The 16,486-nt window shown below is 39.2% G+C and overlaps 2 protein-coding genes across 2 annotated transcripts in view; both read right to left on the minus strand.

Annotated features, from left to right (window-relative positions):
* On the minus strand, positions 1-13,597 carry LOC115202019 (up-regulator of cell proliferation-like). The gene is made up of 2 exons (XM_029765876.1): positions 13,588-13,597; positions 1-4,775 (listed from the first exon to the last, which is right to left on the minus strand). The coding sequence occupies exon 2, from the start codon at positions 4,753-4,755 to the stop codon at positions 79-81; it is 4,677 nt and encodes a 1,558-aa protein (XP_029621736.1). The 5' UTR covers positions 4,756-4,775; positions 13,588-13,597; the 3' UTR covers positions 1-78.
* Positions 9,858-16,486, minus strand: part of LOC115202449 (fibronectin) — a 25,138-nt gene continuing 18,509 nt past the window's right edge. Inside the window, exons 7-11 of the mRNA XM_029766600.1 lie at positions 15,724-15,990; positions 15,343-15,612; positions 12,351-12,620; positions 10,664-10,811; positions 9,858-10,266 (exon numbers count right to left, since the gene is read on the minus strand). Coding sequence (XP_029622460.1) covers positions 10,071-10,266; positions 10,664-10,811; positions 12,351-12,620; positions 15,343-15,612; positions 15,724-15,990 — 1,151 coding nt within the window. The 3' untranslated portion in view covers positions 9,858-10,070. The remainder of the gene's footprint in view (positions 10,267-10,663; positions 10,812-12,350; positions 12,621-15,342; positions 15,613-15,723; positions 15,991-16,486) is intronic.

Genomic DNA, 16,486 nt, shown 5'->3' on the forward strand with positions numbered 1-16,486 from the left:
TTAATATTTTTGTTCAGTATATATACTTTCACATCAGTTCCGGTGGAGCCACACCAGACAATGCTGCATTTCCTAGGATCAGCTGGCATGTAACTTGTGCTCCCCTGAATGTCTCCCCAAAAATGTCTCTATCAAGCTTTTCAAAGCCTGTTCACGAGTGATGGAACTCCAGTCTCCTGGCAAATCAGCTGGCAAGGCATGGTGCAACTCTGCATACTCCTCATTGTGCTTCACAAAGAGGAACTTCCAGTAGTCTGTGGCCTGGGAATTGCCTAACTGGAGGGTCCAGCGACATTTATTAGCGTGATTAAAAGAAGCATTCAATTTTCTTTTGTACATGGAATAAAGGGATTCTGAGCATATCTCTGTTTCAAGTTTTCCTGTGCCTTTCAATTTATACCATCCAAGTCCATTAGGTCTGTGAATCAAAGCTGAGTGCCTTCTATGGCTCTCCCCCTCTACATCACAGGGGGCTTTGCAGGTAGGACAACATCTGCCACAACCAAACACCCTGATAAATAGCTTTTCTTGAGGAGGGTCAGGTAGACTGGCTAACTTCTTCAGCACATCATGATCTTTGTGAAATTCATCACTGAGACGGCTCTCCATCTCTTCTACAGATGATAACAGCATGTCAGAAAACTCTATGGTCTTGAAATTCCCGTCTTTGGTCTTGGAAGTCATCCCAGTCGTATCAGTAGGAATAACCAGCACGCTAGACAATTCTGAGCGTAAATCCTGTGTGAATTGGTTCAAATTCTGGTCACCCTCACCATCTTCATCTGGTCTGTCAGAGACAGTTTGCAGGGATTTCTCAACAGCCTTCTTTATCTGTCTACTGATGGTCTTCAAGTGTTGGACCTCCATGTTTGTAATGATGCTGATGTCCTTATCCCCCCTGCTACTCTTTCGAAGGTATTCAACTATATTATTCAAAATGAACTCAAATGCAAATCCCTCATAGTAGTCTGTGTACCTCAAGAATGTGGGAAAATCTTTAGACAGCAGGTTCTTAAGCATGGAGAACTGGAAAGAGCTCCTTTTGCCAAAAACATCACCACATTTTAAAAGCATTTCATCCAAAATTTCTGGTCCAAGGGATTTGGTGATGTAATCCTTCACTGCAGGTTCAAGACAGAGTTTGGTTAACTCTTCAGCCTTCCTTTTGCACTGGTCTCTCTTGTAGAATAGGTCCAGGAAGTCAGCCAAGAACTGCGGTTTCAGTTTCTCCAGGCTTTGTTTAGGATCACTGTCTCTAATGAAAGCATCATGCATTTTCTGGAACTCTCTTGCTGCATTCCCACAAATGTGTATCTTAAGAGATGCTACAAATTCAGCACTGATACGCAATTCTTTGTCCCTTGGAAGGTTTCTCTCAATAAATACCAATAGTTCCTGGATGTAAGTGTGGTGGTAGTCTGTGGTGGTAGTCTTTTCTTTGACCTTGTTAACAACAAACCTCTCACTCTGCTTTATGATGCTATCGGAAATCTCTTGAATTTCATCCTTTTTTTTTTTTTTACTTTCATATGACTCTTTTCTAAATTTCTTGAGGAACTTCACTACACCGCGTTCATTCTTTACTTGAAATTCCTCAAGTCCACATTTCTCCAGGGGTTTTGCATTGCCTAACATATCCATGACCGCCCTACCTTCCCTTCCCAAGTTTGTGCTTAGTTGAATGTAGATATCGTCTGAAATATTCTGATGCTTTAGACCTTTGAATTGGAGCTCGTCTATTGTTTTGTCCCACATGTTATCAAATTCTTTCCCCAGTTGTACGTCATTCATTGGATTTTCATCTCCACTAAATTCCTTAACAAGGTCAGATACTTTCTTGTCAAGAGTATCCCTGTTGTTTTTCTTAATGTTGTCTAACTGGTAGGTACATTTTCTTAGGTCCACTGCAGCTTCTAGTTTGTTCTTTATAGCTCTCTCTGTCTCTGTCATGCAGCTCTCTGCATTAATAGTAAATTCTTCCTTATACTTCTCCACAAGATACACATTCCTCTCTTCTCCTTTGTAATAGGAAGTCACATTGTCAAGAAATGTTTTACGTTCTCTTTGTAGAACTTTGCTGGCCTCAGTTTTCAGACTGCTTAAGAGGTCATCCAGGCCAGACTCCTGCTGAGATGTCATTAAACCATAGTTTGCAATTCTGTGTTCTGCTTTCATCAGCCAGCTGTGCATATGTTTTTGGAAAGCCCAGTCCCATCTATTAAACTCCAAACACAGCTTGCCGTACGCCTCAGCCACAATACTGTTACAAAAACTAAAGATGAAATTCTCATACTTTACAGACTCCCATAAGCTTCTTATCCACTCAAGGAATTCGGGGATAGTTTGCACTGAAGCGGTCTCCTCTTTTAATGAATATATCAACTTCCTTTTGAAATTGGCTACAGCGTCACTGTAACCTTTATCGACAGGTGCCATGGGCGGACTGCCATGCCAGAGACCTGGGATGTAACAGTTGTCCTCAGGTTTGTAGTCTATGATGTCAGTGAATTTAGTGTCATCACCTGCATTTTCCATCCTGCTTGCAACAGCTGTCATCTCATTCAGCTGCTCAAGAAAACAATTCCTGTCCCGGAGGTTTTTGTCATGAGCAGATATATCTGCAACATTCTGGTGCACAAACTGACAACTGAGCTTCTTCCCTAATTCTTTCATTCTGAGGAAGGCATGGGCTACAATCTGCATTGTGTCTTTCATATCTGTGGTGTTCTCCATAGCAATATTCACAATTGAGATGTCACTCAGTCCTACCAAAAGTGTGGCTAGTTCATTATCATGCTGATAATTGTCAGTAAGGTGGATAGATTGAAGTCCCTTTAGCCCCTCTGTGTCAATGACCATGATGAAGTCACATTTTAGTTCATCCCTGAATTCCTCTTCGACTTTGATCAGCTGCATGAAGGCCCCTCTGGTGCATCTTCCACTGCTGACGGCAAACTGGACCCCAAACATGGTGTTGAGGAGAGTGGACTTTCCAGAGCTTTGGACCCCTAAAACAGACACCACCCGGATCTTGCTGTTTGACATAGTCAAAGAGTGGAGCTCCTGCAGAACATCTGATATCCACATCATTGGGATGTTTGATGCATCACCATCCATCAGCTCCAGTGGAAACCCATCCAACATTAATTGGGCACAGATTCTTGGCAGTTCTTGAACATGCTGTTGAGTCTCATTGCTTTCAGAGGACATGGTTGCCTCGTACATCTGCCCAACTTCTCTTAAGAAATGTTCAATTCCTAAGGAACTGTTTGAGATCTGTTTGTCTAAATCGGCAATGAGGTCTTTCTTGTCTGGGGTACTCTGACACAGTTCTTTATATTTTTCTCTGAGACAGGACAGATGTGTTATTGACAGGTTGTCCAGATTGAGCTTCATCCACTTTAGGAAATAGGAGCGCTCTTCTTTGGAAGTCCTCAAACCATCCACAAAATGTTTCATACTGTCACTAATGCCAAGAGACAGCTGCTTCTTCCTGAGTTCATATTTCTCTTGCTTGAGTTCACTCTTGTACATTTCAATATCCTTATCACCTGCTTTTTTCAGTTTGACCTCCTCTTTCTCCAGTGCAGTCAGACTTTTCCATGTCTCTCCCTGTAACGGTAGCTGGCTGTCCTTATAGCTTGATATGCAAGTGATTTTATCTGTAATTTCATCTGTAATTTTAGGTGTAATTTTATCTGTAATTTTATCTGCCATTTTCTTGGCTTTCAGACAGATATCATAATCTTCATCCACAGGGATACCCAACTCATGCGCAATAACACGCATTTCCTCCACTTTAGTTTTGTGTGGGTTTCTCTTCATGACGTCTGTGACTGCAGACCGGAGCTTCTTCACAAGCTGTGCGTTGTTTATTTGCCTGTCTTTCCTTATTATGACACCAGAGTGTTTCTCAAATGTGGCTGCATCATAGCTCTTAGCCTCAGAATTGCATACAATGAAGAGTCGATCTTTCATCTTCTGGAGGTTCAGAATACTGCTGTCAGAGGTCAAATCATCACAGAACACAAACACCGCTGCTGACGTCTCGCAGAGGAAAGAGAACTGGGTCTGAAAATCCTGGATATCACCACGAAGATTAGCTACAGCCACAGGTTCTGTGAAGACGTCAATGTTTGGGTTGCCACTGGGCAGGTACCAGCTGATTTCCACTAATCCATCAGAAATAGTTCTTGGAATGTTGCCAGCTGGCATGTTACTGTGAACAAAGGTGTTGTAATTCTGCTGAGAACAGCTTAGAACATCATTCAGAAGCTGCGACTTCGATAATGTGCTGTTTCTCAGTCTAACAAATGACACCATAGGGAGGTTAGTGAGCACAATACTGTTCTCAACATACCCTTTCTGGTCTTTCATTGAATGAGGCCTGTACCTCTTCACTATGTCCCTCATGGCCCACAACATCAAAGTGCTTTGTTCTGTGTCACAGTTGGGCAGCAGGAGAGGAACAGAAAACTGACACATGGACATTCTTAGGGCAATATCCTGCTGCAGGAAACTATCTGAACTCAGAAACAGGGCTGTTATGAGGTCTAGAGGGTTCATAAGATCTTCATCATCAGACTGCACATCCCTTGCTGACACATTCAACCTCATCAGTTCTTTCAGAAAACACAATGGTAGGGACTGTAGAGTTGGAGCATGGTTGGCCTCCAACATCTGGCCATCGACTGCTAGCATGGTATTCAACGGCAGTTTCTGTGGGAAATACTGTTTCAGTCCAACTTTCTGCATATAAAGTTCCAGACTGAGCTCTGCAACAACAAAGGGAACAAAAGAAAAGTCCAGAGTTTACCACTGAGATTGAGGCCAGGATTCACTCCAATGCAGATTAATGACATGCACACTGTGATAGACTTTAAAGGCAATTTTACTGATGTTTGCTGAGATCCCATTCCCTGTTAATTCCCCAGATTTTTCCTAAAGTAGAAATCCCCTTAACAAGTTACTCACAGTGCACATATAGTTTACCTGCGATTGTTTGAATCACAGAGCTGATAGTAAGAGTGTCATTCCACAAATAGAGTGCCTTTTATTTCCCTCAGACATTGTGTGTACATTTTAATAACACTAAATTTAACAGTTGGATCACATACTGAACATCTAAACTAAATCAAGTTAAAAATATCAATAGCAATGTGTTTTCATTCAAATAAATTATTTGTTTTCTCTGAAAATCCTTATTTTGGAATTTCCTACGTAAGGTTATTATAGCTGTGTTTTATATTCGTTTTTATTTCTATTAGTTTTAGATTTTTATTCAAAATTCCGTTTAGTTTCAGTTAGTTTTCAGACCTGATTTGCTAGTTTTTTAAATTACATTTTAGTTGTATCAACATATTTATATTTAGTTTTTATATCTTTTAGTTTAAATGAATATGTTTGTGTTAAAAACAGAAAGCATGCAAGGCTTGAGTTATATAGTTATTTAGGTGGTTTTTGGGATGTCACTTCGTCCAATGGTAGGCAGTAATACATAAGGTGATGGGTCAGTTTTGGTTTAAATGACAAAGTCATTCTCAATGTGACTTGGATTTAAAAGGAATAGCGCCAAGACAAAGAAATGGTGGAATGAAACTCTCTCTCGCCCATGTTTACACAAATCCTATGCTTTTTCACCTCAGTAGCACATGTTTCTTTACCTCTACTTTACACATACATCTTTGTGGTCCCCCTCCACACTGGTTAAAGACGTCATTTCAACATCTATACAGACGTCAGTTCAATGTCTAGTTTTGATTTACATTTGGTTGAGTTGTCAACTAACAATTCAATGTGAAATCAACCAAAAGTGTCACCATTTCATTGGATTTCGGTAAAAAATTTGATGAAAAAAAGACAAAATTCCTGACTTTTTGCAAATCCAATCAGTTATCCAACGTTGAGACAACCAGTTAAGAAATTAGGTGGTGTTTTTTGTTGTAGTCTTACAATAACGTGCTATTATATTCGTTTATGTAGAATACTATCATTTTGTGTTCTTGCAGACCTTGATTCAGCTTTGATCTAACTTTATTAAACGAGTACCATTCACCAGAGTAGCCTTTTCTCTGAGTAAAGCAGAGACTGTAAGACCTTTAACTGTTGGGAAGAGGGGTCCATTTAAGTTGGATCGGCAGCCACTGTGATAGTACATGCAAGAAGAATCAAGTTACCTAGCCAATTTATTCCCAGTTCAAAGCCAATCCTGTAACGTGAACTGAACTCATGTTAATATGGTAAAACTATTTATTTTTGTAAAAAATGTAAGAAAACTTTGAACATTAATAGTCAAATCAAAGTGTAAAAACAGGTGAGTTGGTTCTACTCTTTTGGGGCATTTTCTGGTGTTTTGTGATGGAAAACTGAGTGGTTTGAGCGTAACATCTCAACCTTGTTACCCATAGATAGGTTTTAACAAGTTCATATATTGTCATTAAGCTTGCATTCAATTGCCCCTCCCTAATTGCATACAACAAGCTTCCATTCCCCCTGTCACAAAGGGATTTATGGCAGATTTAAGATAAAATTGTCAACCCTGTTACGGTCAACCCTGTCACTTTTCTAGTGATTTCTTGTAATTTAACCTCTTGAGATGGGAAAACATGTTTGTTGTGACTAGTGCTTAGAGCTTTTTGAGGTTGGTTCGATTATTTTTTTTAAACTTGGTTTTCGAAGAAAAAAAAAATTAAATGCACTATGCATTATGTGGGTTGAATGCTGTAACACATAATAAAACAATTAATAAAAGTCCCATGATGGTAGTGACTGCCCATTACTGCTTATCACTTATTAACCATAATTTATTCACATTACTTAAATAAAATATTTCAGTTGCGTATATTACATTTGTTGAATACTCATTTCTGATTGGCTAGAAGGGCATTCTAGAATGGGCATTAAAACCAGGATAGTTGGAAAAGATATCGGAATAGCTTGAAATCATGATGCAATATACGCCTACACATGCAGACCTTACTTGGTACAAAGTTACAGAAAGCTAAACCAACAACCACACAAACCGAAATTGGATACATTGTAAACGCAGGTTCAACAAGAAAAAACGTCCATTCTCAACAGTTATTCTGGCTGCACAGGTCACAACAGTGTGCGCTGTAGCTAGTTAGCAAGCAAGGAATAACGTAACATATAGACCGAAGAACTGGGTCGTGTCCATAAATGTCACGTTCTGACCAGTAAAGGGGTTATTTGTTATTGTAGTTTGGTCAGGACGTGGCAGGGGGGTATTTGTTTTATATGGTTCGGGGTGTGTGTTTATGTAGAGGAGTGTTTGATTTATGTTTCCGGGGTTTTGGTCTATGGTCTATGTTTGTATATTTCTATGTTTGTTCTAGGGTTGTATTTCTATGTTTATTTAATTGGGGTTGGGCCTTCAATTGGAGGCAGCTGTTTTCGTTGCTTCTGATTGAAGGTCCTATAATTAGGTATGTGTTTGTTAGGGGAATTGTGGAAGGTTGTTTCTTTGTACTGCTGTGAGAGCATACAAGACTGTTTGTCGTTCGTTCTTTTTGAGTTTTCCTTCTTTTTTCCTAAATAAAGAAGATGAGTATACATATCCTCGCTGCACCTTGGTCCACTCATTACGACGACCGTTACAGAACCTCCCACCTAAATTGGACCAAGCAGCGGGGTAAGGAGCACGAGGAAGAAGGATGGACATGGGCGGAGATGAGGATGAGCATTTCCAGGGCTATGGAGGAGTTAAGGGAGCCCGAGAGGCAGCCCTTAACTCCTCCATAGCACACGGGTAGTTTGGCTGAGGTGATGTACAGAACGTTGGCGTTTGTCCCATACTTATTTGATTAGTTTATTTTATTCTAAATCATCATCTCATGTCTAGAGCTGCTGTCTGACAAAATCACTATTTTAGTAGTTCTTCAAAGTAAATAAGGCATACTTTAATGACTACTGAATACCAACTACCAATCACTTAGATCATGTATTTTTAGATAACTTGAAGCAACTGCTCTCAATCCCTCTTGATTGTGCTTTCGTCTGTCTCTTCTGTCCGTCTTGTCTTGCCCACCCAACCAAACAAGTAGGCGGACAATGGATTATGGTCATTGTAGTTAATTACCACATTTTCTGCGCTAACCTATGTAGAATATTGTCCTTTTGGAAACTACAACTCCCTACTACATCGCACAGTTTGGCTTGATCTGATTTATCTCTAGAGAAACTATGCATTGAGCTCACTTTTAAAAATAATTTACAAAATGGAATTTAATTAATTTAACAGATGTGGGTCATTTAGTTGTTTTAAAAATGTCAAACATTTTGGTTAATCGCTCAGTAATAGTTGTGAAGTTAAAATGTTGTGAAATAAATGGATATTTTTGATGAAATGCATTAACAAAAAGGCATTCTATTCATAGAATGAATCAAGGAACAGGTCATTAAATATACAAATGGACATGATTTTCCACTTACCTTGGCTATTGTTGATTTCCCCAGGCAGTTTTAGATTACTATTTTAGTACCAAATTCAGCAACTAATGTCAGTCCATACAATTAGTTGAGTCGTCTGGGAAAGCGTGCCATTTTGTTTTTTTCAATGGACTTCAAGTGTTTATCATCAAGTTCACAAACTTGCAATGGAATACTTTGATAAAAGGCATCAGGTATAAGTACATTAATCCACAAACGTATATAATTTCCTAAATATCTTAAAGGTAGACACGAGCAGCACTGCAGATATTGAGATGAGCGCGATGCAAGACCTTGCTCCCAAACAGTCACACATACTGTAGCTTCTAGAGTGTGGTAGATAGAGGACCAAAACAGCGGAGAAGTTCAAACCTAGTTGTTGCGGAAATCGGCCCGATATTGTGTTTACTTCGTGCATCGCTGAGTCTACCTTTAAATTACTGCAGTCGTTGTGGGTAATACGCTGGGAGTCCCGCATACTTCCTGTCATGTCCCTTGCTGTTTTTGAATGGGATTCAAGAGTATATAATCAAATTCATGAAAACACGGTCATTTAACATGTGAACAATTATATTTGTGTTTGTGGATTCATTTACTTCTACCTGAAGCCTTTCATGAAGGTTTTCGATTGTGCTTTCTTTTTCATAGTCAAAAACCTTCATAAAAGGCATTGGGTAGAAGTATATAAAACATTACAAACATCTTCCTAATATTGAGTCCCCCTTTTGCCCTCAGAACAGCCTCATTTCGCCAGGGCATGGACTCTACAAGGGGTTGAAAGTGTTCCGCAGGGATGCTGGCCCAATGCTTCCCACAGTTGTGTCAAGTTGGCTGGTAGTGGATCTCTACTCTGAATAGCTTGTTCCATCTCATCCCACAGATGCTCAATTCAATTGAGATCTGGTGACTGTGCAGGCCACTGCAGTAAGCTGAATTCAATGTCATGTTCGTGGAACCATTCCTGGACAATCCTAGCCTTGTGGCATGGGGCATTATGCTGATGAAAAAAACTATTGGCAGATTGATCGACTGCTGTCATGAAGGAATGCACCTGATTGTCAATGATGTTCAGATATCCTGCGACATTCAAAAGTTGCTCCACTTTTCTCAAGGGGCACAATGTCTGCCATGAAAACACAGCCCACACCATAACACCACCACTACCAGCCTGTAATGTTGACATGTGGCCAGGATTTATCAGACCAGGCAATGTTTTTCCAATTCTCCAGTGTTTTCATTCCTTATTCCACTGCAACTGCAGTTTCTTGTTTTTTGCTGAAAGAAGTGGAACTCTGTGAGGTCGTCGGCTGCCGAACCCCATTTGTGTCAAGGTGTAATTCCTGGGTACAATGAAATTCTTAAGCTCTGAGCTCTGATAATGCAGGACTAAGTGAAACAAAACAATTACATTTTTTTTAACAACACTATATACATGATATCAACTTTAGCAGTGATGAAGCAATTAGAGAAAAACACTAGAAAAGGGAGAACCCTACAATGTTTTATCGGAACTCGAGGCAGAGCGCCCTCCGTCGGCAACATCTTAGCCAGTGGCCTATAAAAAGTGAAATATGCACTAATCCTGGTGAATCAACAACAGCCAACTGGAAAATCATGGACATTTATATTTTTTTGTAAAATATTCCTGAAAGAACAAGGGACCTCTTACTTGTGCAGATGGTTGTAGAAACAGGTTCACTCTGTTCCCCATTGGTCAGCACAGTTGAGACACTGACAGTGTATTCAGTACCAGGTTGCAGGTCAGAACATTTTCTGTGGCAGATTTCAGTGTACTCTTCTTGGGGCTCGGTTATTTGGCTGCAAGAAAATCACACTTGTTATTTGGAGAAGCCAAAGGTTTGGAGTAGTTATAAGGTTTATTTCCCAGCATTTGAGAGGAGCTGGCAAGAATTTCCTGGAGACTTCCAGCAAATGTGCTAAGCTAACAATATGCTACCTTCAACTTCCTTCAAACTACATGCAGAGACATAAAAATGGTTTCCATGAGTTTATCTGACTATGGGTAAGTAGGGAAAAAATACTTAATTTCCCAAATCACGAAGTATCCCTTTAACTTTTGAAATTGAATGCAAAAAACACCAAACTCATTTACTTCAATATAAGAGGATTTCTTAAAGTCTAAATTGTAGAAAGACATTTTTTCCCAAGAGAATTATACAATTTTCGGGAGAGTTCAGAGGTTGAGAGCTCTTACGTTTGGATTTTGGATCCTTCTAGGCTTCTGGCTACCCTGATGAGGAAGTGATGTGGGGTTTTCTCCATTCCGTGAGCCTTACTCCAACTAATGGTGAGGGAGGTAGGTTTCAGCTGGTCTATCTTCAAGTCACCTGGTGCTTGGACCTCTAAGATACATTTGAAACAAAAACGTTTTTTTTACAAAAGCATTTGAAAATACAGTCAGGTCCAAAATTATTTGCACCCTTGATAAAGATCAGCAAAAAATACTATATATAATAAATACAAATACAGAGCTATATTGTATGCTAAAATAAGTTTGATATTATTTAGAAAGAGATTTTGTTTATCAAGTAATATATTATTTTCTCAAAAAGATAGGGGTAAATGTTATTGGCACCCATAAAGATTCTTATAAATAAAAAGAAAAACAAATTACATATGCATTAACATTCTATTTTCTTAATTAATCTCAGTTTAAGGAACTGTACTGTACTCTACTACTGGTAGAGAACACAAGTGTATATTTTCCTCACACAGTGAGGAAGATGGTTCAGGGGGGCAATGAAAAGTCAAAAGGCTACAGTTGGAGAATTACAGAACTTGGTCGCATCTTGGGCTCATCAAGTCTCCAAATCTAGCATTGGACGCCACCTCCATGCCAACAGGCTTTTCGGAAGGATTGCCAGAAAAAGCCTTTTTGAGAGCAACCAACCAACATAAACGCCTGGAGTTTTTTCAACGGCATTGGCACTTGGAATGGAACTGGTGCTATGGTCAGATGACATGAAAATAGGGCTCTTTTGCCACACACACCAGTGGTGGGTTTTGCGTCGAATGAAAGATGCATTTGCAGAAAAGAACCCCATACCTACTGTAAAATATGGTTGTGGATATTTTATGTTATGGGGCTATCCTGCTTCCACTGGTTCTTGGGTCCTTGTTAAGGTCAACGGCATCATGAACTTTGCCCAGTAGGCCTACCTTGGCAGCAAATGGATCTTTCAGCAAGACAATAACCCCAAGCACACATCAGAATACATAAAGAAATGGTTAATTGGCCACAAAAATCAACATTTTACAATGACCATCTCAGTCTCCAAACTTAAATGCCATTGAAAACCTGTGGTTTGAATGGAAGAGGGCAGTCCATAAGCGCAGATGAAGGATACCAAAGATAAGGACAGATTCTGTATGGAGGAATGGTCTAAGATCCCTCCCAATGTGTTTTTCAATCTTATAAAACATTTTAGAAAATGGATCAGTGCTATTATTCTCGCAAGGTGAGGTATTTAACGTTATTGAAAATAGGGGTGCCAATAATTTTGACCCTTACCTTTTTGAAAATTAACAAATATTATTTTCTGAGCAATTGTATGAAATAATATAATTTTTTAAAATCATTTGTTTAGCATACTATATAGCTCAGTATAAATCATCTTTATAAAGAGTGGCAATAATTGTGGACCTGACCGTACAGTAAAACAGAGTGCTCTGCTTTGAACCAGACAGTGACAAATACTTTTAGCATTTGCTTTAGCCTGCCTGGAGTGCCAAATAGGTGGGCCACTATTTTATCAGTTCCATTACACCAGGCAAGATCAATAAAGCCCAGCTTAAGTATTTGAGTGATTTCTAATCGTATTTGAACCCAGGTCTGCTTAGAACTTGCATAAAACAGGTATGATTCAAAGGTTAGTACTTACTTGTGGTGAAGGTTGTTGACATAGGTGCACTTTCTTCCCCATTTTCCAGCACAGTGTAGACAGTGACTGAGTATTCAGTAGCAGGTTGCAGGTCAGAGAGAGTGATGCTGTGTGAAGATGTGGTAGTGATGTGTGGTTCTGTCCCTGGACAGTGGTAGGAGATCTGGTAATGATGTTGGGTTTGGTCCAATCCTGGTGGCTGGCTCCAGCTAACAGCAGCTGATGTGGTGTCCACTGAGTCAACAGTCAGCTGGTCTGGAGCTGGGAGAACTATATTAAAAAAGTGTTGTCAGTGTTGGTGTGATTAAGGAGATGTAAGTAGAATAACGCCAGGGATAAGTCTTTGTAAATGCTTAGGATATTGAAAGACAAAGCCAAACAGTCAGTCGGATTGGTAATATTAAAGAAAATAAAAACCTGCACATTGCATTTGCCAAAATTGCTAGATGGCCAATCCACCTATGCTAACCAGGACTCAACCACATAACTTTTTTAATATCATTATAATGTATTGCACCATGCAATTTAAGGGACTACAATATAAATAATAAATTGACCTTGTGTTATCCTAGACAAGTTTTAAAATGTGTGCATTGTGTGTATAGTCAGGTCCCTCATTATTGGCACCCTTGATAAAGATGAGCAAAATACTGAGGTATATTGTATGCAAAAAATTATTTTATACTAATACAATTGAGATTCTGTATGGAGGAATGGTCGGAGACCCCTTCCAATGTTTCTCAATCTCATAAAACATTTTAGAAAAAGGCTCAGTGTTGTTATCCTCGCAAGGGCCTACACTTGCTGGAGTACTGAAAACAGGAGTGCCGATAATTTTGACCCCTATCTTTTTTTGAATACTTTGTTTTACTTGATAAACAAATTCTCTTTCTCTGAGCAAGATCATTATTTAAATGTATTGTGCAATATAGCTCAGCATTTGTATTATACAGTCTTTTTTGCTCATCTTTATCAACGGTGCCAATAACTTTGGACTTGAATGTGTTATTTTTATTGTCAAAATCAATCAATTAAGCCATGTCATTGTATTTTCAGAAATTCCTGAAATTAGTGTATTGATTTGTTGCAATTCTAAGTTTTCAATGTGATTTGCATTGTCGTCAGATGGAATGTTTTTCTTGAAATTATCTGGAAATATCATTGTGTCAACCAGTTTGTGCCCAGTGGGAAGGTTTGATGAAGATGTCTTACTTGATCCCCAGGATACTATAAATACTTGTGCAGATGGTTGTAGAAACAGGTCAACTCTGTGTTGCATTGTTCAGCACACTGGTGTGATTGTTACACCAGCTCGGATAGCTACTACTGCTACATTAGTAGATAGAGTGCCTTCAGAAAGTATTCACATCCCTTGACTTTTTCCACATTTTGTTGTTACAGCCTGAATTTTAAATTGATTAAATTGAGTTTTTTTGTCACTGGCCTACACACAATAGCCCATAATGTTAAAGTGTAATTATGTTTTCATATTGTTTTACAAATTAATAAAAAAATGAAAAGATTAAATGTCTTAAGTTTTCAACCCCTTTGTTATGGCAAGCCTAAATAAGTTCAGGAGTAAAACTGTGCTCAAAGTCACATAAGTTGCATGGACTCCCTCTGTGTGCAATAACAGTGTTTAACATGATTTTTTGAATGTCTGCATCATCTCTGTACCCCACACATACAATTATATGTAAGGTCCCTTAGTTGAGCAGTGAATTTCAAACACAGATTCAACCACAAAAAACAGGGACATTTTCCAATGCCTCGCAAAGAAGGGCGCCTATTGGTAGATGGGTATAATACATATATATCCCTTTGAGCATGGTAAGATTATTAATTACACTTTGGATGGTGTATCAACACACCAAGTCACTACAAAGATACAGGCATCCTTCCTAACTCATTTGCCGGAGAGGAAGGAAACTGCTCAGCGATTTCACCATGAGGCCAATAGTGACTTTAAAACAGTTAGAGTTGATTGGCTATGATTGGAGAAAACTGAGGATGGATCCGCAAAATTGTAGTAACTCCACAATACTAACCTAATTGACAGAGTGAAAAGAAGGAAGCATGTATAGAATACAAATATTCCAAAACATGCATCCTGTTTGCAACAAGCCACTAAAGTAATACTGCAAAAAATGTGGCAAAGCAATTCACTTTTTATCTTGATTACAAAGTGTTATGTTCGGGGAAAATCCAACACAACACATTACTGAGTACCACTCCATATTTTCAAGCACAGTGGTGGCTGCATCATGTTATGGTTATGCTTGTAATCATTAAGGACTGGGGAGGTTTTCAGGATAAAAAAAATAGACAAAATGGAGCTAAGCACAGACAAAATCCTAAAGGAAAACCTGGATCAGTCTGCTTTCCCCCAGAACCTGGGAGATGAATTCACCTTTCAGTAGGACAATAACCTAAAACAGAAGGCCAAATCTACTGTAATCGCTGTCAATAGTGATTCTAACATGTATTGACTCAGGGGGTTGAATACTTATCTAATCAAGATGTTTTATTTAGTTTTTTGGTACATATGTTATGATTTTTCATCGACTTTGACAGAGTATTTAGTGTAGATTGTTGACAAAAATGACAATTGAATCCATTTTAACTTTGTAACACAACAAAATGTGGAAAAAGTCAAGAAAATGATGTGAACTCTACATCTAAAAAAAGACTGAATACTTGAAAGTTAGTCTGGGATCAGGGGAAGTAGCAGTTTATATAGCAGTTTACTCTAAAATTAAATATCTTCAAGTGGTCTATTGTCGAGATGAGCCATTATGACTTCCCACGCCACATTTTACCTGCTGCGCCCCTGCCTCAAGTAAAATGTCAATAATAAAATGTCTAATTTTAATCATTAGATGACAATTGTCTTCTTTTGACACAACAGGTGGTGTGAGAAGTGGACTCATCTCAATATCAGACAACTTCTGAGGTCTGAAAATGTCGACAAACTTAGAGTAAAATATCTTACTAGTGTAGATGGTTGTAGAGACAGGTTCACTCTGTTCCCCATTATTCAGCACAGTTGAGATGCTGACAGTGTACTGAGTACCAGGTTGCAGGTCAGAGAGTGTCGTATGGCAGTCTTCAGTATGTGCTGTCCGGTGCTCTGTTCCTGGGCTGCTGTAGGATACGAGGAAACGCTGAGGGGTTTGGTCCAGTCCAGGAGCCTTTGTCCACTTGACAGAGAGTGAAATCGGTTGCAACTGGACTACCATCAAGTCTTCAGGTGATGGGACTCCTAAAATAGATTTGAAATGAAATACATTTTGAGAAATCATTTGAATTTAACAACAGTGATCTGTTTAGAAATAACATGAAAAATAAGTGTTTTTCTAAGTTTAGACTTTACTTGTGGTGAAGGTTGTTGACACAGGTTGACTTTGTTCCCCATTTTCCAACTCAGTGCAGACAGTGACTGAGTACTCAGTGGCAGGTTGGAGGTCAGAGAGAACAATACTATGATATCGAGTAGAAATCCATCGCTCCTTCTCTGTGCCCTGGTAAGATACCAGGTATCGGTGTTGGGTTTGGTCCATTCCATGAGGCTGGCTCCAGCTCACATTGGCTGATGAGATGGTTACTGAGTCCACCTTCAGCCCAACTGGGTCTGGAAGTACTAAGGGAAAGGTGTAGTACAGTAGTGTTGATACCAAAGTATACTATTAGCTACCCATCAAACCTAAAACTTTCAAGAACAGCTAACTACACAAGATAATAACAAGGGTCCCTAAAGGGGATCTCCTACACACAATTATCTTAAAAAACATTTTACTTTCTAGGTTTTTACTATCCTGCCGTGTTCGTACACTTAAAATTAGGGTTTAGTTGTGAACAATCTCAGAACCCATAACCCAATCTTGCGTGTTGTTGGCCACTCATTGCCTCTGCCAAATCCCGTCCCCAGATACTCCACTTCCAAGTCTGAGGACTTGGACGCGGATGCCAAGACGACAACCCAGATGTCATATACTCACATATCTTTGCTTACAACCTGCTTAATGCGTACACACATCTAACCTAAAAAAGGTCTGAGGTATAGGCTATAGGTTTTCCATCATACGGTTTATCAGACCACACCGGACACAGCATTCTCTGAGTTCTCAGGAACTTGT

The sequence above is a fragment of the Salmo trutta genome, chromosome 11 (genome assembly GCF_901001165.1).
Source record: "Salmo trutta chromosome 11, fSalTru1.1, whole genome shotgun sequence".
NCBI lineage: Eukaryota > Metazoa > Chordata > Actinopteri > Salmoniformes > Salmonidae > Salmo > Salmo trutta.